This window comes from Hyperolius riggenbachi, chromosome 4 (genome assembly GCF_040937935.1).
Source record: "Hyperolius riggenbachi isolate aHypRig1 chromosome 4, aHypRig1.pri, whole genome shotgun sequence".
Taxonomy (NCBI): domain Eukaryota; kingdom Metazoa; phylum Chordata; class Amphibia; order Anura; family Hyperoliidae; genus Hyperolius; species Hyperolius riggenbachi.
Genome location: NC_090649.1, coordinates 30,937,602 through 30,963,159, shown reverse-complemented (window position 1 = coordinate 30,963,159; position 25,558 = coordinate 30,937,602). Strand labels below are relative to the sequence as shown.

Genomic DNA, 25,558 nt, shown 5'->3' with positions numbered 1-25,558 from the left:
TGTTTGCTACCTCTCTGTCTGTCACCCCTTGTTGCAATGTATGTATCCCTATTTATTGTCCAGCGCTGCGTAATATGTTGCCGCTTTATAAATACAATAAATAATGGCCCAAGAACGTCTGACGAGTTTCTACTCCACAATCGAATCCTCTGTTCCTCCATCCTTGTTTGGTACGCTGGCTCCTCCGTCAGCGACAAACACAAACTACGGAGGGTCATCAGATCAGCAGAGGCTCATCTCCCCCCTCTGGACGTGCTCCACAACTTCAGAATGCGAAGATCGCAACAGATCCCTCCCAATTGACAGTGGATCATGTACTTCCGTCAACCTCCAAAACTCTTTCCATGCCCCTCAAACCACCCCAATAGGGCTAGTAGTGTCCACCCTCACACTTCCTTATTTGCGGTGTTTTTCAGATTCAAGTACATGGTCCACTGTCAATTCACTTAGGAGTTGACAGATTTAGTTTGAAAGATGCCACAAGCAGAAAGCTTGCCTCTGTGCTTTTCCTGGGGATTATCAACAACGCTGCTTCCTGTTGCAGTGCTGCTGACACAAGGACCTTCGCCGCTGCTCCCTGCTGGACTAAAGCCGCAATAGAAATAAGAGAGCCCTAGCAAAACTATCTTTAAAACCTTCCAATGATGCCCTTCATGGATTGGGCCAATGAGAATCCACCCTTAGGAGATTTCCAATCCTCAGATCAAAGGACCATTGAGGAGCTTTGGCGGAAAGTTCAAAGGTTCTTTTCACTAGGTTCCCTACACTCTCTTAATGTGGCAATTCTGGTAACCTGGCAATACCATAATCTATATATATAAAATCGGATGTGTGTGTGTGTGTGTGTATGTGCCACGATCACGAGAAAACGGCTTGACCGATTTGAACGAAACTTGGTATACAGATCCCTTACTACCTGGGATGATATGTTCTGGGGGTCTCGCGGCCCCCCTGCACACCTGGGCGGAGCTACAAACAGCAAATCAGATTTCACCCATTCATGTCAATGGAAAAAATGTAAAAGGCTGCCATTCTCACAGTAATCAAGCCAGAGTCCCCACATACGGCACAGTTGGTCGCTTGGTGACTGAGGTTACAAATCCTGGAAAAGTGGGCGGTGCATAAAACAGCCAATCAAATTTCAGCCGTTCATTTTAAATGGGAAAATGTAAACTGCAGCCATTCTTAGACTGTTAATCGCAGGGTTCTCAAACTTGCCACACTTGGTCACTGGGTGAATGTGATTAAGATTCAAGAAAATGAGTGGAGCCTACAACAGCCAATCAAAATTCACCTATTGATTTTCAAGGGGAATATTTAAACTGCTGCTATGCTTACTCTTTTAATGGCAGAGGCTTCAAACTTGCTACAGTCGGTCATTGGGTGACTGGGGTCCAAATTCACTAAAGGGGAGGGGCCACATACAGCCAATCAGATTTCCTTGGTGGATAAACTGCTTCCATTCACACATTTTTGATGCCAGGAACCTGACAGCTCACAAACTTGGTCATTGAGTAACTGTGTGTCAAGGTTACAAAAAGTGGGCGGAGCCAAAACAACTTTTACTGGGAAAATATAAACTACAGCTATTCTTACACCGTTAATGGCAGGGTTCTCAAACTTTGCACAGTTTGTCATTGGTCATTGGGTGACAGATTAAGATTTTGGAATGTGGGTGGAGCGTACAACAGCCAATAAAAATTCATCTTTTGATTCTCAAAGGGAATATTTCATCTGCTACCATTCTCTTATACTGTTAAAAGCAGATGCCTCAAACCTGGTACAGTTGGTCACTGGGTTACTAGGGTCCAAATTCAGGAAGGGGGCGGAGCCACACCAGCCAAATTTGTTTATTTTTCAATGGGAATATACAAAGTATTGATACCAAGGACCCCAAAGCTGATAAACTTGATTATTGAGTGACTGTATGTCAAGGTTAGAAAAAGTGGGCGGTGCCAACACCTTCATTTTTTACATGGCAGGGTTCCCAAACTTGACACAATTAGCCACTGGGTGACTGGGATGAATATTCAGAAATGTGGGTGGAGCCTACAACAGCCAATCAAAATGTACCTATTGATTTTCAAGGGGAATATTCACATTGCTACCATTCTTACACTGTTAGTGGCAGAGGCCTCAAACCTGATACAGTCAGTCATTGGGTGACCGGGGTCCAAATTCACTAAAGGGGTGGAGCCACAAACAGCCAATCAGATTTGTTAGATTGATTTCAGCCATTCTGTTATTGGCAGGGTTCTCATACGTGACACAGTTGGCCACTGGGTGACTGGGACTAATATTCAGAAAAGTGGGTGGAGCCTACAGCAGCCAATCAAAATTTACCTTTTGATTTTCAAGGGGAATATTTACATTGCTGCCATTCATGCACTCTTAATGGCAGAGGCCTAACATCTGCTACAGTCAGTCACTGGGAGACTGGGTTTAAATTCTGAAGGGAGCGGGCCAAAAACAGCCATTCAGATTTGTTTAACCACCTTAGCGGTATGGACGAGCTCAGCTCGTCCATCATCGCCGGTGGCTGCCGCTCAGGCCCTGCTGGGCCGATTTGCTCGCTGTAAAAAGCAGCACACGCAGCCGGCACTTTGCCAGCCGCGTGTGCTGCCTGATCGCCGCCGCAGCGCGGCGATTCGCCGCGTGCAGCGGCGAAAGAGGGTCCCCCCAGCCGCCCGAGCCCTGCGCAGCCGGAACAAACAGTTCCGGCCAGCGCTGAGGGCTGGATCGGAGGCGGCTGACGTCAGGACGTCGGCTGACGTCCATGACGTCACTCCGCTCGTCGCCATGGCGACGAGCAAAACGAAACAAGGAAGGCCGCTCATTGCGGCCTTCCTTGTTACTGCGGATCGCCGGAGGCGATCAGAAATATGGGTTAGGAGCGCCCTCTAGTGGGCTTTCATGCAGCCAACTTTCAGTTGGCTGCATGAAATCGTTTTTTTTTTATTAAAAAAAAACCCTCCGGCAGCTGCCCTGGCGATCTTAATAGAACGCCAGGGTGGTTAATTTCAATGGTAAAATGCAACTTATTGATGCCAAATACCCCAAAGCTCATAAACTTGGTCATTAAGTGACTGTATGTCAAGATTAAAAATAGTGGGCGGAGCCAACAACTAACTTTTTACATGGGGAAATGTAAACTTCAGCTTTTCTTACACTGTTAATGGCAGGGTTCTCAAACTTCACACAGTTGGTCACTGGGTGACTAGGATTAATATTCTGAAAAGTAGGTGGAGCCTACAAGAGCCAATCAAAATTCACCTATTGATTTTTAAGGGGAATATTGAAACTGCAGCCATTCTCACACTGTTAATAACAGAGGCCTCAAACCTGCTACAGTCGGTCGTTAAGTGTTTGGGGTTCAAATTCAGTAAAGGGGCGGAGCCAAAAACAGCCAGATTTCTTTGCTGGTTAAACTGCTTCCATTAGCACAATTTTGATGCCAGGAACCCAAAAGCTCACAAACTTGGTCATTGAGTAGTGACTGTGTGCATAGCCGACCTTTGATATGAGCGACCGGAGCGGTCGCTCAGGGCGCCAGCTTCCAAGGGGGCGCCTATAGCTGGTTGCCTATACTGAGGGCACCTAGACCTGATTTCCTATACTGAGGGTACCTATGTCTGGCTACCTTTACTGAGGGCTCCAACACCTGGCTACCTATACTGGAGGCACCTACGCCTGGCTACCTATGGGGGGATGGAGGGCACCTATGCTTGGCAACCTATATTGAGGGCACCTACACGAGATCCTATACTGGGGGCACCTATACCTGGCTACCTACCTATACTGAGTCTGGGGGCGTTTTGGGGGGGGGGGGGCGCAATGTGGTTATAACGCGTGGTGCAAATTGTCAGTGCTGTGCTATCATTCTAAATGGAGGGAGGCGGCTAACTGTCCCACTGATTGTTTTTATTAATATTCCTGAAAGGTTCTAGCCTTCATTTTTAAGTGTATTCAGGATAATGCATTCTTTCCATCCATTCGTGGTTAATAGTATTATACATACGTGATGTGTCCAACCAAGATGGCGCCTGAGGTCGGCTGCCAAAGCACACTGGCTCCGCAAAGTTTTTCTGTTTTGTTTTGTTACTTTATCACTTTTTTTTGTTACTTTCGTGTTAGTTTAGGTTAGTTTAGTCACTCAATAGTTACGTAGTTTTAGATAGTTTTTCCCTGGGCTGCGCCAAGGTCATCCAGCAGCGCGGCAGACCGCGGACCCACACAGCCACCCACGTGGAGAGTCCGGCAAGCTTGAGCGGCCAAAAACTCTCAGCAACAACACCGCTCCGCTCCTGAAACCCGGCAACGCAGCAGTTCGTGGCTGCGGACCCACACAGCCATCCACGTGGAGAGTCTGGCAAGTTTAAGCTTGTGCGGCCAAATACTCCGGGCAGCTCTCAGCAAAACTCCGCTCCGCTCCTGTAACCCGGTGGAAGACATCCGGCTCCCAGTGCTGGAAACAGATGCGCACATGCTCGAGGTATCCAGGCACGGCAGAACCACAGCACCAGCCTCACGGCTCCTTGCTCCGGACCAGCGCTCCTGACTCCACGCCGCTGCTTCAACTCAGCGATCACCTGATCTCAGCCACCAGCGGCTGCCCGCACGAATCCCAGAGACTGCTCCAGCGCTCCTGCCATAGTCCTAGGCAGGCCCGGCCGGTTCCCACAGGCTCCAGAGACAGACCATCGGCAGGTTCTGCCGGCCACCAGTGTCTCTCCCAGCGCTCCTGCCTAAGACCCGGGCGGGCCTCACACAGACTGCAGTGACCGACCTTGAGGGCCCTGCCTGCTCCCCGCAGTCCCCAGCGACTTGGGCCGGGCTTTTTCCTCCTCTCCAGCCTCCAGCTGAAATCTGCAATACAGCTCCTCCATCAGTGCTGAAATCCGCAATACAGGTACGAACCGCTCCCCCACATGCCCAACAGTTACTATACCCAGCCACTCTGCCCTGCTACTTCTGGCATTACCTGCCGCTGCGCCCTGCTGCTCCCGGGCTACTTGCCCCAGTTACTCTGCAGGTCTGCCCGGTGTGCCAACCCACAACCACTGCTCTGCCCTGTACTGCCTGGGCTGCTTGCTGAAATAGTAGTCAAGCTCCCAACACAAGCGGGCTACTCTGCACTTATCAGCCACATGCCTTTCTATGCTGCTGTATGTTCCGAACTTCCAACTCCCAACACAAGCTTGCTACTCTGCCCTGCTCTGCACTTATCAGCCACATGCCTTCCTATGCTGCTGTATGTTCTGAACTTTTTTTTTTTTTGACCCTGTATGCTGCTTCCTGAAATGCTGTATGCTGCTTCCTGAAGTGCGCAGTCAGCCCTTGCCTGCTACCTCCAAGCCCAGTACCATGACCACATTCACGGGTACCCCAACGCCATCGGTAACCCCTCACATCGCATACTCAAGGGCGCAACTCATCCAGTGGGAATACTGCAGGGCTCCCCAGCCAGAGGATGAGCACCTATTCGACTCAGTCTGGTGTCACATCCAGCAAATTACCAGGTCTCGCCCAGGGGAGAGGGGGCCCCAGCGACGACGGGGCTGTCGGGCGGGTGCTCAAGTGAGGCTGAGGAAAAAGGGCCTGAGATCAGCCATCCCCTCGGCCCTCCTAGGGAATGTTCGCTCCCTGCCAAATAAACTGGATGAACTCCGTCTCCTCAGCGACAAGCGGGAGATCGGAAGCAACACCCCTGTACTCTGCTTCACAGAGACTTGGCTGCATGAGGATATTCCAGACAGTGCCCTATCCCTCACGGGTTTCAACCTCATCCGGGCAGACCGTGACCGCTCCCTCTCAGGCAAAAGGAAGGGTGGGGGGGTCTGCTTTTACATCAACTCCTCATGGTGTCCGAACACGTCGCTTCTAACCAGGGGCGTAGCTAGAAATGACTGGGCCCCATAGCAAAATTTTTTCATGGGCCCCCCCCCCCCCCCCCCCCCACACACACACACACACACGCACACCCCTCCCGAACCCTCAAAGATTTTTCATCTACTCAGAACAATATTTTTGATCAGTTTTATGTTAAAATATAATCAGACTGGATGGAAAAATCTCTATTGATTAAAGGAATTTTTTTTTTTCAAAAGGTAGATCTACTTACCTGGGGCCTCCTCCAAACCCTAGCAGTGTCCCTCGCCGCAGCTCCGTTCCCAGCTGGTGGCCCAAGGTCCGCTCCGTTGCAGCAGTCCACCTGGCGAGGTTGACAGCTATTGTGCCACTGCCTATGCAAGTGCAGAACCTGCCGACCTCGCCAGGTCAACTGCTGCAACGGAGGGGACCCGGACCAGCTGGGAACGGAGCTGCTACTGGGAGGGAAACATAAGCTGCTGCCAGGGGCTGGAGGAAGCCCCGGGTAAGCAGACTTGCTCTTTTTAAAAACCCTGATGTTTCCTTTAAAGTGGATCTGAATTCACAACTTCCTCTCTGCTATAAAAGATACATAACAGCAGAATAACATTCAATAAATCTGCACTGTTTCTACTTCCTGCTTCCATGGAGGCAGACAAATTGTTAACATCCTGTGCTTTCATATGAGCTTATCTGCCATGGCAGTCAGTTGACATGGGGAGAGATCAAGTTACAGCTTGTGATCAGCCATAAATGAGGGGGAATTAGAGAGAAACACACCCAGTATTTATGCACAGAGAGAGAGAGAGAGAAAGAGAGAGAGAGCTGAGGGGCATGGAGAGAGACAGCAGAGAGGGAGAGAGAGACAGCAGAGAGGGAAAGAGAGACAGCTGGCAGATAGAGATGGCAGAGACACACATCTGAGGGGCAGAGAGAGAGGCAGATAGACAGTTGAGAGAGAAAGACAACTGGCAGACAGAGGTGGAAGAGAGAGACAGCTAAGGGGCAGAGTGTAAGACAGCAGAGGCAGATAGAGAGCTGAGAGAGAGACGGCAGAGAGAGACAGCTAGCGGATAGAGATGGCAGAGAGACACAGCTAAGAGGCAGAGAGAGAGAGAGAGAGAGACAGGAGAGAGAGAGAGATGGCAAATATAAATGGTAGAAAGAGAGGGAGCAGAGAGAGACAGCTGGCAGAGACACACATCTGAGGGGCAGAGGGAAAGAGAGGCAGAGAGACAGCTGAGAGATAAAGACAGCTGGCAGACAGAGATGGAAGAGAGAGACCGCTGAGGGGGCAGAGAGACAGCTGAGGCAGATAGCAGAAAGACAGCTGGCAGATAGAGATGGCAGAGAGACACAGCTGAGGGGCAGAGAGAAACCTAGAGGCAGAGAGGGAGAGACGGCAGAGAGGGAGGGAGGGAGAAAGGGAGGCAGACAGCAGAAAGGGGAGGGAGCAGAAAGGGAGACAGCTGGTGAATAGAGATGGCAGAGACACACATCTGAGGGGCAGAGAGACAGCTGAGAGATAAAGACAGCTGGCAGACAAAGATGGAAGAGAAAGATCGCTGAGGGGGCACAGAGACCGCTGCGCTGAGGGGGCACAGAGACTGCTGAGGGGGAGCGAGAGAGGGAGGGAGACAGCAGAAAGGGAGGGAGCAGAAAGGGAGACAGCTGGTGAATAGAGATGGTAGAGACACACATCTGAGGGGCAGAGATGAGAGAGAGGCAGATAGACAACAGAAAGAAAGGACAGCTGGCAGACAGATGGAAGAGAGACAGCTAAGAGGGAGAGAGAAATACAGCAGAGGTAAATAGACAGCTGAGAGAGACAGCTGGCAGATAGAGATGGCAAAGAGAGACAGCTGGCAGATAGAAATGGTAGAGAGAGACAGCAGAGAGGCAGAGACGGCAAGAGAGAAAGAGAGAGAGAGGGGAGCAGAGAGGCAGATAGACAGCTGAGAGAGAAAGACAGCTGGCAGACAGAGATGGAAGAAAGAGACAGCTTAGAGGCAGAGAGAAAGACAGCAGAGGCAAATAGACAGCTGACAGAGATGGCAGAGAGACAGCTAGAGGCAGAGAGATGGCTGGCAGATAGAGATGACAGATAGAGATAGCTAACAGGCAGAGAGATAGCAGGAAGAGAGCAAGAAAGAGACAGTAGAGAGGCAAAATACAGCTGGGGAGAGAGAAAGAAAAGAATACCAGGAAGAGAAGAAGCAGGAAAAAGGACATAACTGACCACTGGCTGCTACAGACTTCCTTAGTAGCCTCTCTCTGTCTGCACCCAGACGTCTATCTCCCTCCCCCATCTCTGTGCAGAGTGAGCTCCCTGCACACAGCCTGTCAGCGTGCCATAGAATTGAAACTTACAGTTAGCTGACATTGCAGGGCTGCACGTTGTCAGGCACATGTCTGTGGAGCCTCTCTCTCTCTCTCTCTCAGCAGCAGTGCACTCGTGTGCTGTACGGGAAGGGACAGTGCACTGCTTGCTGAAGGTGTGCTGAGGATGGCTCTCTTCCTCCGGGAAGCTGTGGCAGCAGCATGTCTGTAATCCATCCATCCCATCCTGTCTCCTGATGATGACAAACTGGCGCGCCTGAGTTCAAAGGACTGAGAGCCTCCCCTTACTCTTCTGATTGGCTGATGCGGCTGGAGAGGGGCAGAACAAGGAGAACAGCAGCCAGTCACTTGTGAAGAGAGTCCCTGGCCGGAACTACAGAGTAATTGTCGGGTCCGGCCAGGAGAGATCAATCCGCAGCCCAAGATAGTCCCCCATTAAATGCTATATGCGGGGACTTGGGAGGTAGGGGGGGCCCGGCGGTGGTGCCCAGCTTTGTTGCAGTTATTTATATTTTTTTTTTAAAAAGTCCTCAGTCTCAGCTGCGGGCCCCCTGTGGAGTAGGGCCAGCCACGGGGCCCCATAGCAACGCTATGGTTGCTATGGCGATCCCTACGCCCTTGCTTCTAACCAGGAAGTGTACCCCTGACCTGGAGCTCCTACTCCTCAACTGTAGACCTGTCTACTCACCCAGAGAGTTTATTTATTTATTTGTTGTATTTATAAAGCGCCAACATATTACGCAGCGCTGGACATTAATTTAGGTTACAGACAATATTTAGGGGTGACAAACAGCAATATGACAATACAGGAATACAAGAAAACCAGATCACACAGCACAGTATGAGTACAAGGTAATGCTTAGTCACTGGATGGGAGCATGGAGTTAGGCAAGTTAGGTTCACTCAAATGCATAGCATGGGTGCACAGTAATAGAGGTGCATGATCAGGTAGGACACAAAAGGAGTGAGGACCCTGCCCAAAGGCTTACAATCTAGAGGGAGAGGTAGGGACACGAGAGGTAGGGGACCAGAGTTCGGCTGTGGGTTTAGAGCAATTGTGAGGGGTGGTAGGCAAGAGTGAAAAGGTGAGTTTTGAGGGCCTTCTTGAAGGTGTTGAAGGAGGGGGCTGCCCTAATGGGTGGAGGTAGGGAGTTCCATAGTGTCGGAGCGGCTCTTGAGAAGTCTTGGAGGCGTGCATGGGACTGGGTGATGCGGGGGACGGTCAGGCGAAGTTCATTGGAGGAGCGGAGTGAGCGGCTTGGTGTGTATCTCTGAGTAAGATCAGAAATGTAGGTTGGACAGGTTTTGTGGATGGATTTGTAGGTCAGACACAATATCTTGAATCTGATTCTGGACTGGATAGGAAGCCAGTGGAGGGATTCACGGAGGGGAGCCGCCCTGGTGGAGCGATGGGAGGAGTGGATAATTCTGGCAGCCGCATTCATGATGGACTGCAGTGGGGCTATTCGGGTCTTAGGGAGTCCAGACAGAAGGGCATTGCAGTAGTCGAGGCGGGAAATTATGAGGGCATGGATGAGGAGTTTGGTGGTGGCAGGGGTCAGGAAAGGGCGAATCTTACAGATGTTACGAAGGTGGAAGTTGCAGGACTTTGTGAGGTTTTGGATGTCGGGAGTGAAGGAGAGTGTGGAGTCCAGGGTGACACCCAGACAGCGGGCTTGAGAGGTAGGGTGAATAGTAGTGTGGTTAACAGTGACCTGCACATCTGGGAGGTCCAGGGATGACCGGGGTGGGAAGATCATAAATTCCGTTTTGTCTAGATTTAGTTTTAGGAACCTAGCGGACATCCAGGAGGAGATGGCAGATAGGCAGGAGGAGACCTTGTCCATGGTAGTGGTGGATATGTCAGGGGTGTGGAGATAGATTTGGGTGTCATCTGCATACAGATGATAGTTAAAACCCATGGAGGAGATAACCTTGCCAATGGAGGATGTGTATAGGGAGAACAGTAGGGGGCCAAGGACCGAGCCTTGGGGGACTCCCACTGAGAGGTGGTTGGGGGTGGACGAGGACTCATTGAAGGAGGTCGTGAAGGAGCGGTTGGAGAGGTAGGATGAAAGCCAGGTCAGGGCGAGTTCGTGAATGCCCATGGATTGGAGGGACTGGAGGAGTAGGGGATGATCTACTGTATCAAAAGCTGCTGAAAGGTCAAGGAGGAGGAGAATGGTATATTTACCTTCAGCTTTAGCTAAGGCAAGGTCATTGACCACTTTGGTGAGAGCCGTTTCGGTTGAGTGGGCAGGCCGAAATCCAGATTGCAGTGGGTCTAGTAGTGAGTTGGCATTGAGGTACTGGGTCAGGCGTTTGTGAACCAGACGCTCAAGGAGTTTTGAGGCGAAGGGGAGGAGGGAGATCGGGCAGTAGTTGGAGGGTAGCGAGGGGTCGAGGGAGGGTTTCTTGAGCAGAGGCAGTACAGTGGCCTGCTTGAAGTCTGAGGGGAAGGTGCCTGTGGATAGGGAGAGGTTAAACATGGTAGTGAGGACTGGGGCCAGATCCGTGAAGTGAGGCTGAAGTAGATCAGAAGGGATAGGGTCAAGGGGGGAGGTAGTGGTATGGGAAGTCTGCAGTAGGTGGTTGACCTCCTCAGTGGTAGTAGGAGTGAAGGAGGTGAGGGGAGGATAGGGTGGAGAAGGAGTAGGTTGTGAGCAGGTGGGAGGTGAAGATTGAAGATTGGATATTTCCTGACGGATGGAGACTTTGTTGGTGAAGTGGGTGGCTAAATCTGTGGCAGAGAGGGAGGAAACAGAAGGTGGGGGGGTGGGTTTAAGCAGGGAGTTGAAGGTGCTAAAAAGACGCCGGGGATTGGAAGCTTGTGCTCCGATGAGCTTGGTAAAGTATTCCTGCTTCGCATGAGCAAGGGCAGTGTGGAACTGCTGCAGGTTAGTCTTGTACTGTAGGAAATCCTGGTTTAGTCGAGTTTTCCGCCATTTTCGTTCAGTGGCGCGTTTTTCCCTCTGGAGGTTGCGAGTATGGGTAGTGCGCCAGGGCTGGGGGTTAGGGGGTCGGTTGCGGCGGAATATTGGTGGAGCAGCTTTCTCTAGGGCTGATGAGAGAATTTGGTGATACTGAGCTGCAGCAAGATTAGGACAGGTTAGGGTGGGGAGAGTGGAGGATAGGCCATGGAGGGAGTCAGCAAGGACGCCAGGGTTGAGCTTGCGTAGGTCTCGCTGCCATTGACCAGGTGGGTGGGCGGGTAGTTTGGAGGTGCCTTCCGTGAGGAGGTTGAAGGCGAGAAGGTAATGGTCTGAGGGTGGAAATGGTGCGATGTCGAGGTCTGCAATGGTGGTGGATTTAGTGAATATAAGGTCGAGAGTGTGACGTGCAGTGTGAGTGGGGGCGTTGGTGTGTTGTACTAGGCCATGTGAGTTGGCTATGGTGAGTAGCCGGGTCGCAACAGAGTTCTTGGGTTCATTGATGGGTATATTGAAATCCCAGAGGATGATGGTGGGGAGGTCAGAGGAGAGGATGTGTGGGAGCCAGGAGGCAAGGTTGTCGAGAAATTGTCGTGTGGAGCCCGGAAGGCGGTATAAGACTGCAACAATGGCTGGGAGGGGATTGTAGAGGCGGATAGTGTGGGCCTCAAATGATGTGAATTGTAGGGAGGAAGGTGGAGTGAGGACACGGAATGTGCAGGATGGGGAGAGGAGCAGACCCACTCCTCCCCCGGTCCTGTTGTCTGGTCTGGGGGTGTGACTGAGGTGGAGCCCCCCGTATGAGAGGGCAGCCTCTGCGGCAGAGTCAGAGGGGGTGAGCCATGTCTCAGTGAGTGCGAGGATGGTGAGGGATTTGGAGAGGAAGAGGTTGTGGACCTCTGTAAGTTTATTGCGGACGGATCTGGCATTCCAGAGACCGCAGGGTAGGGGGAGCATGTGCTTGTGAGTGGGATGGATGGAAATGAGGTTGGGGCGAGGATGGGTGTTGAAGTTATTTGTGGACAGAGAGCTGTGAAGCGGGTCAGCAGGGGATGCTTGTCTGGCAGCAGGCTGTGGCCCAGGGTTAGGCGATATATCACCAGCAGCAAGTAAGAGTAGGAGGGAGAGAGTAAGCAAATGTGAATGGGATTTAAATGTTTGTGAGGTTTTTGAGCTGCTGGAGGGAGAGAGAGATTTCAGGAGAGCTAACAGTTCATGAGAAGCTGAGTAAGGTGAGCAAAGCAGAGCAGATGAAATGAATATGGAGTGAGGTACACTGGGAGGATGCATATTGCAATGCAACTTGTAGATGTTTGTAGACAGGCAGAACATAAGAAAAAGTGCAGTAAACATGGTAAGTGTCAATGATTATCAGCAGGAAATTTCCAACTCCTAAACAGTTTATATGAGTATGCAGTTAGTGCAAGCAAACCTGTGTACATAAAGAGTCTACTTGGTAGTGCAACATATGTCCAGCAGTGGCATTTTGAGCAACAGCATTGGAGGCAGTTGTGGATGCAGAGTAGTAGTTTCCAGCAGAGTCCTTTGGCTGTTGATTCCTGTTTGAATTCCTGGGTGAATTCTTGGTAAGTTGTTGCAAAGCACTTTGTAATAAATGGCACTTAGGAATTAAATGGCACCAAATGACCTAGGCCACAAGTGACCTTCTTGCAGCGTTTAAATAGGTATGATAGCTGCCATGGCTGAAATGGAAGTGATTCTCAATTAGAAATTGAGAAAACAGTTCAGCTGGGGATGGGAGTGGCTACCAAAAAAACAGGCCTGTAATAAATAATTGGTGGTCACTGGGCTGGAACACAAGGATTCACAGGATGTAATATGGGAATTTACAAACACTGCTGAACTACTTAAATTTATATTAAACAATCTTAGTAGCAATGTATGCAGCAAGCATACCAATTAAACGGGAAGATAACGATTGCAGTCCCAAATTGTAAGGCAGACTTTTGCAAGGAATCAGCAAGCATACCAATTAAACGGGAAGATAACGATTGCAGTCCCAAATTGTAAGGCAGACTTTGGCAGAGTTCTCATCCTACGTCCTTATGGGGGTCTACATCCCGCCTGATGCAGATGTCAAGCTGGCCGAACGGGATCTGAGTGATATTATCACCCAGTGGGAGACGTCCCTACCAGACTCTTTGTCTATTGTAATGGGCGACTTCAACAAAGCCAACCTCCGCCGGGAGCTGCCACGCTACCATCAGCACGTTACCTGCCCCACCAGGAGTGACAGCACACTGGATCACTGCTACACGATCCTGAAAGACCCCTACAAAGTAATCTCACGGGCAGCACTGGGTTCATCCGACCACAACCTCATCCACCTGATCCCGACCTATAGAAGACGTCTGGAAGCAGCAAAACCAGCTCTCAAATCTGCAAAAGTGTGGTCAAACGAGGCAAAAGAACAACTTCAGACCTGTTTCGACAACACAGACTGGAGGGCCCTGGAATCACCTAACCTGGATGAATGGGCTGACACTGTCACTTCCTACATAAGATTCTGTGAGGAAACCTGCATTCCCTCAAAGTCCTTCAGGGTCTATCCGAACAATAAACCCTGGTTCTCCAACAAGTTACGTAAGCTGCGGAAGCAAAAAGAGGCTGCACATAAGTCCGGCTCCATAGAGGACTTCAGGTCAGCAAGGAATTCCCTTAACAAAGAACTGAGAGTGGCTAAAAGGGAATATGCAGATAAGATGAGGAAGGACCTAAGCTCAAACGACCCAAGGGCTGTTTGGAGGGGGCTCAAGGCGGCCACAAACTACAAGCCTCCCCCTCTCCATGCAACACCAAGCGCTGAGCTAGTTGAGGAACTGAGCAGCTTCTACTGCAGGTTCGAGGACCTGACAGACCGACAGGGGTACCGGCCCCCCCCCCCCCCCACTGCCCTCTCTCAAAGCCCGAGCTCTCCCTCCCCAGTAGTGAGCGAGGCGGAGGTTCTGCGCCACCTGTCCTCACTGAACGCCAGGAAAGCCTCAGGACCGGATGGGGTGTCCCCAGCCTGCCTGAAAACCTGCTCACGGCAGCTGGCCCCCATCCTCACTTCCATATACTCCAAGTCCCTGAGAGATGGCAAGGTACCTGCATGCTTTAAAAAGTCCACCATTATCCCTGTCCCAAAAAAACAAGGAGTCTCAGACCTTAACAATTTCAGACCTGTGGCCCTCACTTCTGTTGCTATGAAAACCTTTGAGAAAGTGATCCTATCCCTCCTTAAGAACTCCACACTGCACTGTCTGGATCCGTTCCAATTTGCATACAGGTCAAATAGGTCCACCGACGACGCTATCAATATATGCCTGGAGTACATCACCGGCCACCTGGACAGCCCGGACTCATATGCCAGGATGCTCCTCCTCGACTTTAGTTCGGCTTTCAACACCATCTGTCCTCGTATACTGCATGACAACCTAGAGGAACTCGGTGTCCACCCCTCCGTCCGCTGCTGGATCACGGACTTCCTTACAGACAGGTCCCAAGTAGTTAAGCTGGGCGACATCTCGTCCAGGCCAAGGATTACCAACACTGGAGCCCCTCAGGGATGTGTTTTGTCACCCTTCCTGTTCTCGCTCTATACCAACAACTGTACGTCTAAAGATAACTCTGTTAAGGTTATCAAATTTGCCGACGATACCACCATTGTTGGCCTCGTAAGCAAGGGAAATGAACAGGGCTACCGAGACGAGGTGGACAGAATCTGCCACTGGTGTGGAGCAAACAAGCTGGTGCTCAATACCACCAAAACTGTGGAGATGGTCATTGACTTCAGGAGGCAGAGGACGACCCCCCGCCCAATTCTCATCGACGGGACTGAAGTTGAAATCGTTTCCAGCGTTCGACTACTGGGCACAACCATATCCGATGACCTGAGCTGGAAGAACAACACCATCACAACCCAAAAGAAGGCCCAGCAAAGACTCTTCTTCCTGCGCCAACTAAAGAAGTTTGGTATGGCCCAAGAACTCCTCAAATCCTTCTACTCCGCCACCATAGAGTCAGTCCTTTGCACCTCGATACTCGTATGGTACGCTGGTGCCACCGCCAGCGACAGATACAAAATTCAGAGGGTCATCAGATAATTAAATAATTGGGAAACCCCTCCCCCCTCTGGGGCTCATCCACAACTCTAGGTTGTGCTCTAGAGCAGCAAAGATTGCCAATGACCCATCACACCCAGGCCATTGCTTCTTCCGACGGCTCCCATCGGGTCGGAGGTTCCGGGCCATCCCCACCAAGACATCTAGGCACAGAGACACTTTCTTCCCCGCAGCGGTGAGGCTATTGAACTCCCTATAAAGCCCAAGGTGCCCCCCTCACACTTGTACTTAGCCGCCACCACCCATGACCCATGAGTGTTTACGGTACTGGATTCTTCTGAGTACGTTGTGCCGCTTCTTGCTGTGATACAATACAATACAATACAATAATACAATACAATAACATTTCTATAGCGCTTTTCTCCCATAGGACTCAAAGCGCTTAGGCTCTCTCAGATTCAGTAATTAGTAGGATGAAGTATTCACACAACAAAAGTTATATTTCTGCAAATGCCAAACTGAACAGGTGGGTTTTCAGTCTGGATTTAAACACGTCCAGGGATGGAGCTGTCCTGATCTGTTGAGGTAAGGAGTTCCAAAACGTAGGGGCAGCATGACAGAAGGCTCTGGGACCAAAAGTTTCCAAGTGGACTCTGGGTATGACTAGATTATTAGAACCTGTTGATCTGAGAATGCGGGGATTGCTACGCAGCTGCAACATATCTTTCATGTATCCAGGGCCTAAATTATTCAGGGATTTAAATGTCAGTAGGCCGATCTTGAATAGGACCCTCCATTCTATAGGTAGCCAGTGAAGGGAGTGCAGGACTGGCATTATGTGGCAGTGATGGGGTTGGTTGGTTAGCAGTCTGGCAGCAGTATTCTGTATCAGCTGTAGTCGGTACAAGACCTTTTTTGGAAGGCCAGTGTAGAGAGCATTGCAGTAGTCCAGTCGGGATGTGATGAAGGCGTGGACTAAGGTTGGCAGATCTTCTGGGGGTATGATACTGCCTGTTTTCCTTGCATTGTATATTTCTGCTGTAATGTAATGTTGTGCACTGTTCTTACGTTATGTCTCTACTGTAACTTATTTTTGTGAGCTGCCCTGTGATGCTAAAACCAATTCCGGGCATGACCCAGTCATGCTTGGCGAAATAAACGATTCTGATTCTGATGTGTCACAGAGATCTGAACATTTGGCATGATGTGTCACAACGTCAAAAAGGTTGGGAACCACTGTTCTAGGAACAAAAATCAGGTTTCGCTCAAGGCGCTGTGAAACCTAAGGCCGGCCCTGACTGTGTGTCAAGATTACAAAAAGTGGGTGGAGTTAAAAACAGATTTTTCTGGGAAATTGTAAACTGCAGCCCTTCTTCACTGTTAATGGCAGGGTTCTCAAACTTAGCATAGCTGGTGACTGGGATTAATATTCAGAAAAGTGGGTGGAGCCTAAAAATGCCAATCAAAAATCACATGTCACTTTTCAAGGAGATTATTAAAATTGCTGCCATTCTTGCACTGTTAATGGCACAAACCTCAAACCTGGTACATTCGGTCATTGGGTCACTGAGGTTCAAATTCAGAAAATGGGACAGAGCCACAAACAGTGAATCAGATTTGTTTCATTTCATGGGAAAATACAAATGATTGATGCCAAGGACCCCAAAACTCACAAACTTGGGCATTGAGTAGTGACTTTGTGTCCAGGTTACAACAAGTGGGCTGAGCCAAAAACAAATTTCACTGGGAAAGTGTAAACTGCAGCCCTTCTTACACTGTTTATTTCAGGGTTCCCAAACTTTGCCCTGATGGTAACTGAGTGACTGAGATTAATATTCAGGGAAGTGGGTGGAGCCTATAATAGCCAATCAAAATTCACCTGTTGATTTTCAAGTGGAATATTTAAATTGCTGCCATTTTTACACTGTTAATACCAGATTCCTCAAACCTGCTACAGTTGGTCATTGGGTGACTGGGGTTCAAATGCTGGAGAGGGGCGGAGCCACAAACAGCCTATCTGATTTGTTTAATTTCTATGGGAATATACAAATTATTGATGCCAAGGACCCCAAAGCTCACAAACTTGGTCATTGAGTGTTTGTGCGTTAGGGTTAGAAAGTGGGCGGAGCCAACACCACTCAAATACATACCCGGGCAAGGCCGGGTCATCAGTGGGTGGAGACAAATACAAATTTCACTGGGAAAATGTAAACTGCAGCCATTCTTACACTGTTAATGGCAGGGTTTTTAAACTTTGCACAGTTGGTCACTGGGTGACTGGGATTAATATTCAGAAAAGTGGGTGGAGCCTGCAAAAGTGAATCAAACTTCACCTGTTGCTTTTCAGGGGGAATATTTAATTGCTACCATTCTTGAACTGTTAATGGCACAGGCCTCAAACCTGGTATAGTTGGTTATTGGGTGACTGAGGTTCAAATTCAGAAAAGGGGGTGGAGCCACACACAGCCAATCAGATGTGTTTCATTTCAATGCAGATTATTGATACGAAAGACCGCAAAGCTCACAAACTTGGTCAGTGAGCAATTGTGTGTTAGGGTTAGAAAAAGTAGGCGGAGCCAACACCAGCCAAATACATACCCGGGCAACGCCGGGCAATCAGCTAGTAAATAATAATATGGGAGGACATTAGACTATGACTATGGCAGGATTAGAGTGTGAGCTCCTCTGAGGACAGTCAGTGACATGACTATGTACTCTGTAATGTGCTGCAGAAGATGTCAGTGTTATATAAATACATAATAATAATATGGTAGGACATTAGACTATGACTGAGGTAGGATTAGATTGTGAGCTCCTCTGAGGATAGTCAGTGACATGACTATGTACTCTGTAATGTGCTGCAGAAGAGGTCAGTGCTATATAAATACATAATAATAATATGGTAGGACATTAGACTATGACTATGGTAAGGTTACATTGTATACATAATAATATAGTAGGACATTAGACTATGGTAGGATTAGAGTGTGAGCTCCTCTGAGGACAGTCAGTGACATGGCTATGTACTCTGTAAAGTGCTGCAGGAGATGTCAGTGCTATATAAATACATAATAATATGGCAGGACATTAGGCTATGACTATGGTAGGATTAGAGTGTGAGCTCCTCTGAGGACAGTCAGTGACATGACTACGTACTCTGTAATGTGCTGCAGAAGAGGTCAGTGCTATATAAATACATAATAATAATATGGTAGGACATTAGACTATGGCAGGATTAGAGTGTGAGCTCCTCTGAGGACAGTCAGTGACATGACTATGTACTCTGTACAGTGCTGCAGAAGAGGTCAGTGCTATATAAATACATAATAATAATATGGTAGGACATTAGACTATGGTAGGATTAGAGTGTGAGCTCCTCTGAGGACAGTCAGTGACATGACTATGTACTCTGTAATGTGCTGCAGAAGAGGTCAGTGCTATATAAATACATAATAATAATAATATGGTAGGACATTAGACTATGACTATGGTAAGGTTACATTGTATACATAATAATATAGTAGGACATTAGACTATGGTAGGATTAGAGTGTGAGCTCCTCTGAAGACAGGAAGTAACATGACTATGTACTCTGTAAAGTGTTGCAGAAGATGTCAGTTCTATATAAATACAGGTATTCCCCGACTTACGAATGCCCGACATACCAACGACCCGATACAGTTGTGATGACGTCATTTCTACGTGGGGGAAGTTTGAAGAAGTGACTTCAAACTTTCCCCGAGTGCCGGCGCATGTCCCTGCAGCAGTGTTGGACTCGCCTCCAAACCGAGTCCAACGCTGTCTGTCCTCTGCTCTCCGCCTCCTGCTCCCTATAGCCGCGTACAGCACCGCTAGATGCAGCATCCATTTGCTTCTTATATGCCATGTGACATACAGGAAGCGATGCTGCATCTAGCGGTGCTGTACGCGGCTATAGGGAGCAGGAGGCGGAGAGCAGAGGACAGACAGCGTTGGACACAGGGTGGAAGGTGAGTCCATGGGGACAGAGGCACAGGGGAGGGGAAAAAGCGGGGCACAAGGGGGTAAAAGCAGAGGCAGAGAGCAGGTAAAGAGGCCCAAGGGGTTACAAATTTAGGCACGGGGGTACAAACGGAGGCGCAGGGGGTAAAAACTGAGGCACAGGGAGGGTACAGAGGCACAGGGTGTACAAAAAGGCACAGGGGGGTGCAAATGGAGGCACAGGGTTACAAACAGAGGCACAAAACGGGCACAAAGGCATAGGGGGTACAAACAGAGGCACAGAAGGGGTACAAACAGACAGAGGGGGGGATGTATAGGGGCACAGAGGGGGGACAAACAAGCAGAGACGGAGGAAAAAAAAAGGCATTGAAAGGGACACACAGGCACAGAGGAAGACAGAGAGGCAAAGGGGGTCACATAGGACGCAAAGGGGACAGAGATAGCACAATATTCCAACTTAAGAACGCATTCAGGTTAAGAATGAACCTACAATTAAAGCACAAATACCTGTGCAACATGGAAATACTTAGGTCTTCTAAACACTGTCTTTCGAAATATGTCAGATACTGGTCATACGAACTGAAGGTAGCTATCACCAGGGAACAAATCCAACTAACCTCAACTCCTATATCTAGATATTCTAGATGTATAACTCACTGGGAAACGTTCCAGAAGATCCTGCTGCATTGGTATGTTACCCCAGTGCGTCGAAGTACAAAAAAGAGCACTCACATGACTCCTGGAGGAACTGTGGATGTCTAGGCACACTATCTCATATATTATGGTTCTGTAAGCCCATTTTCAACTTTTGGAAAGAAGTTTCAGCGTACATTTCAACAAACATTTGGACCCCCCTTCTCATTACCGCCTCAACTAGCCTTACTGCATGTTGATCTCGACTTGATACCTTCCCCGCACCGGCTAGAGATCTCACAAATCTTGTGTGTAACAAGACACTCAATCGCATCTAGCTGGCAAGATCCATACCCGCCACTGTTTACACAAATCCTTGCTCAAACTACCATCAACCTAAACATGGGGAAAAACTCCGGCATATTTCGAGTTAACCTCTAAATATAGTTGCACATTGGTCCTGAACCCACTAAACTCACAGTGTTCATTAGCCCTACCAGTATGTGTGCTCTATAGCCCCACCATTACGGTATACGCAAGAGCAGTTGAGTCACTCAAGCTAAGTGTTTCTCTTGTATCTTCTTTAGTTGTTTAAAATAGAAGTTCAGTTTTGTCTTTATTGTTTTCTTGACAATGCTTGCTTATATGTATAAAGTCATGCCAATTGTCTTTTCTGAATGACTATACATAAACTGTTCATCTAAGCAAGTTTGGCAATAAAAATTTAAATATTGAAAAAAAAAAAAATGAACCTACAGTCCCTACCTCGTCCGTTAACCGAGGACTGCCGTACATAATAATAATAGGATAGTGACTATTACACTATGACTATGGAAGGTTTACACTGTGAGCTCCTCTGAGGACAGTCAGTGACATGACTATGTACTCTGTAAAGTGCTGCAGAAGATGTCAGTGCTATATAAATACATAATAATAATAGGGTAGGACATTACACTATGACTATGGTAGGGTTATGCTGTGAACTCCTCTGAGGACAGTCAGTGACATGAATATGTACTCTGTAATGTGCTGCAGAAGATGTCACTGCTATATAAATACATAATAATAATATGGTAGGACATTAGACTATGACTATGGTAGGATTAGACTGTGAGCTCCTCTGAGGACAGTCAGTGACATGAATATGTACTCTGTAATGTGCTGCAGAAGATGTCACTGCTATATAAATACATAAAAATAATATGGTAGGACATTAGACTATGACTATGGTAGGATTAGACTGTGAGCTCCTCTGAGGACAGTCAGTGACATGAATATGTACTCTGTAATGTGCTGCAGAAGATGTCACTGCTATATAAATACATAATAATAATATGGTAGGACATTAGACTATGACTATGGTAGGATTAGATTGTGAGCTCCTCTGAGCACAGTCAGTGACATGGCTATGTACTCTGTAAAGTGCTGCAGAAGATGTCACTGCTATATAAATACATAATAATAATATGGTAGGACATTAGACTATGACTATGGTAGGATTAGATTGTGAGCTCCTCTGTGAACAGTCAGTGACATGACTATGTACTCTGTAATGTGCTGCAGAAGATGTCAGTGCTATATAAACACATAATAATAATATGGTAGGACATCAGACTATGACTATGGTAGGATTAGATTGTGAGCTCCTCTGTGGACAGTCAGTGACATGACTATGTACTCTGTAATGTGCTGCAGAAGATGTCAGTGCTATATAACTACATTATAAATAAAAATAGTGCCAAGCAGAGATGGTCAAGGTAATTACGACACACCTGGAACTGGACACTTTTTGATGATTTTGATTGGCCCTCCATGCTGAATACAAGCTGCATTAAGTGTTCATTCAATCTGGAATTATTGGCATAGCACTGACCACATCTAGAGCTTATAGTTTTATATCAGACTAGCTACATGTGAGCATCTAGTTCATCATAACACTCACAGCACTGTGCCATTGTAGACCGTTCCATCCATCCACTTCCAGTGTGCGGTAAAATTCTTCCTCAGGCCAATCCAATGATCCAGTGGGGTTTTTCCATTCACTAGAAAGTCCTGTAATACAGAAATTCAAACATTTTTTGAAGAGACCCTGAGACAAGCAAGTATAAAAGATTTATACATACCTGGGGCTTCCTCCAGTGCCCTCCGCACAGATTGCTCTCAGGCCATCTTTCTCTGACTCTCCGTTCTCCTGTTAGCAGCCCCAATAGCTTTGCGACTCGGTGCGCACTGCACATGCACGGCCGAGCGCACCGCCACACTCCCATGGCCGGGAGCCCTCTGCACCTGCGCAGTTCTGCTGCAGAAAGCTTCCAGCCGCGAGAGCGAGACGGGGGTGCACGCAGCCGCACTGCGCATGCGCCGACTGGCCACAACCGGCCAAACTTACGTGGCTGCTAAATGGAGAACGAGAAAGCGACGTGGGAGTGATCGGTGCAGAGGAGGCTGGTAGAAGCCCCTGGTATGTATAAAACTTTGATACTTAATCATCTATGGTACACTTGAAAACTAACTGCATGCCACACACTTTAACCACTTAACGACCAGCCAACGCCGATAGGCCCATGGAAACGGCCGAGTCTCTGTGACCAGCCTGCGAGCCTCCGATCGCGGCTCGCAGGCGAAATGTAAACACCTGGGGAAGAAATCCCTGGTGTTTATGTCGCACGGCGCTGCTGTGACAGCAGCGCCGTAAAGGAGATCGGCGATTCCCGGCCTCTGAAGCCTATCAGAGGCGGGACGGATCGCCATTCTGTGCCGCCCACAGTGAGGGGGAGGGGGGGGAATAGCGCTCCTCAAAGCCCCCCCCCCTAAGCACAGCAAGCCAGCGGCGATCAGACCCCCCCAGCAGGACATCCCCCTAGTGGGGAAAAAAAAAAGGAGAAGTCTGATTGCCCTGCCTATTACCTGATCTGTGCTGCGGGCTGGAGAGCCCACGCAGCACAGATTACACAAAACTTGGCCGGTGCATATGTGGTTAAAGGACTTACGAGCCCAAATCACAAAAAAAAAGGTCTGTACCTGTATGACGTTGGAAGGCACGGAGGACACCATCCGCGCCCTCCGTGCAGCTCCGCCGGGTCCCCGTTGCTTATCCTCCCCCCCGGCCGGACCCCGACCCCACAACCCAGGTCGGGCTCTCCTGCCTCCTCAAATATGGCCGCCGGAGGAGGCCACGGCTGCGCAGCTCTAGGGCCTCCCTCCCCGATCCACGCTACGAGAAAATGAAAATACACAGAGGGCGCTACAGAGCTTCAAACCTATCTAATACGTAGCATGTGAACATCAATAGTTAAACTAAGATGCTTAATTGGTTGCGCTCAATAAGAATATATTTAAAATGTCATCCAAATGATCTCTGTTTTATTGCAAATTACATCCAATAAAAGTTAGATATAAAAAGGTCAAATGATGATTTAATAGCGATTATAGCATAAGGACATATTATCATGTACCTATCAAGTTCAAAAAAGGCGACACCAAGAGCCCAATGTAGTGTAGTGTGTACTGGCTATGGATGAGATAATGTAATCGTTATACTCACAAATGTGAATTACCACTAAGGCAACCACTGTATAAGCAGGTGGGGGGATTTGACCTGTCCCCCAAGTCGCTCTCCGTAGATCAAAAAAGGGGATGCCACCCCTCCACCAAGGGTGGACTTGTACAATGTAAAGGTAAACAGAGGCACCAGTAGGATATTAAAAAAAAAAAAAAAAGGTAAAATGTTTAAAAATAGAGGAGGCGGAGGTGGACCGCCTCCAAGTAGACACAGATTAGTAATAATTTATCAACAAGATACTTTATTTATACTGCCCAAGATTCGGTACAACGTGTTTCGCAGGAATGATCCTGCTTCATCAGGCAACAGGGATGGAGTATACTGCTGTGGGTCAGGGACTGTAGGCTTAGATATAGCATGCATTCGCAGGAAAAATAAACAAATGAGTAAATAAATACATATGTAAATAAATTTGTGAATATACAGAAAAATGTATATGTAAAAAAAATAAATGAATACATACAAACTTGCAGCACATATTTTTGTATATACTGTACATTTTTTTTCTATATAATTTATCTGTATATTTATGTACCGTATATTCCGGCGTATAAGACGACTGGGCGTATAAGACGACCGCCCAACTTTTCCAGTTAAAATATAGAGTTTGGGATATATTCTCTGTATAAGACTACCCCTCTTCCAACGCACATCAAATGAAAATAAAATAAAAAAATCATATACTGCTGCTGTGTATGAACAGATACTGGTGCTGTACTGGATGTGTTACCCAGTATATTACCAGATATAGTCATTGACTTGTTGCATTGGTCAACTCTCCTTAAGCGGATTGGTCAGCTCTCCTTGTCTACCTGTTTATCAGAGCGGTATGGAAGTATAGATTGCGCTCCCTCAGCAGGGAGATCTGAGAGGCAGTAACAGGATGGAGCGTATCACCCGGCATTAATGACACCCGGCGTATAACACGACCCCCAACTTTTCAGAGCATTTTCAAGGGTTAAAAAGTAGTCTTATACGCAGGAATATCATATGTATATATGTATTTATTTACTCATTTGTTAATTCTTTATGCAAATGCATGTCATATCTAAGCCTACAGTCCCTGACCCACAGCTGTATACTCCAGCCCTATTGCCTGATGAAGCAGGATCATTCAACTTTGAGGCGGTAAGTCCTCCTCCGCGTCCTCTATTTTACCTTTTTTTTTTATCCTACTGGCACCTCAGTTTACCTTCACACTATAAAGTTCAAAGCACACAGGCAGTAATGTTACAGGAAAGATTATTGGCTTCTTGTTGAAACCATGATCTTTCCATAACAGGCACTTTGATTGGCTCAGGGAATAAATGTTCCCGTTCACTACTCAAAGATGTCAGTCTTGGTGGGAGCGATCGCGTATACGCCAGCAGCAGCGGCGGGCAATCCTGTTCACCAATCAAAGATGTGTGTCTCCGCGGGTGATGTTTTAAAACATCCGTTTGCCATTAACAGAGGCAAAAGGAAACTTTTAATATAGTGGTTGGGTAGTGGTTAAAGGAGAGTACATATGCCAGCCTCCATATTCCTTTCAGTTCAGGTGTGCTTTAAAGCTGGAAAATTTGGGTCTTTTAAAGTGGACCTAGCCTCCACCCACAGGACAGTATGGCAGGTTCACAGAAGCCTTACTTCCCCTCCCCCACAACTTAGCAGCTTGAGGGCCCTTCTTGTCCGTGTCCAACACGTGTACGCCCATAATGACATCATTGCTCATGGAACATGCCAATGCAGCTGGTGTGTGGCATGTCCAACCCACCATCAGCACTAATCTGACTGATTGTAACATTTAAAGAAAATCTGTACTGTCCGATTTGTGCAATAAAAAAACATACCAATCGATTCACTGTGATCTCCTGGATCCCTCTTTGCCATTTCCGTCGCTCCTCGCTGTGATCCTGGCTTTTAATTGCCAGTTTTAGGCAGTGTTTACAAACAAAAAACATGTCCGCTAACCAGAAAGTGATGTTTGTGTATATATCTCATGTTACAGTATACTACAAGTTGTTTCTCGGCATGGGGAAGCTCCCTTCCCCCTCAGACAAGCTGAAATTGGGAGCAGAGAGCTGTCTGTGACTAATAAACGAAGCACACACAGAGAGCCTGCAGGGGGCATGCATAACTTCTCCCTATCACAGCAGAGGCAGTGCATTCCTCTCTGGGTCGACAAGGCTTGACAAAGAAAA

General features: G+C 48.1%; 1 protein-coding gene across 2 annotated transcripts in view; it reads right to left on the bottom strand.

Moving 5' to 3' along the window:
• LOC137570323 (C-type lectin domain family 2 member D-like) overlaps positions 1-25,558 on the bottom strand; it is a 106,550-nt gene that overhangs the window by 5,367 nt on the left and 75,625 nt on the right. For both annotated transcript variants that reach the window (XM_068278969.1, XM_068278970.1), the window contains one exon: positions 21,759-21,868. In XM_068278969.1, the coding sequence (XP_068135070.1) occupies positions 21,759-21,868 (110 nt within the window). The remainder of the gene's footprint in view (positions 1-21,758; positions 21,869-25,558) is intronic.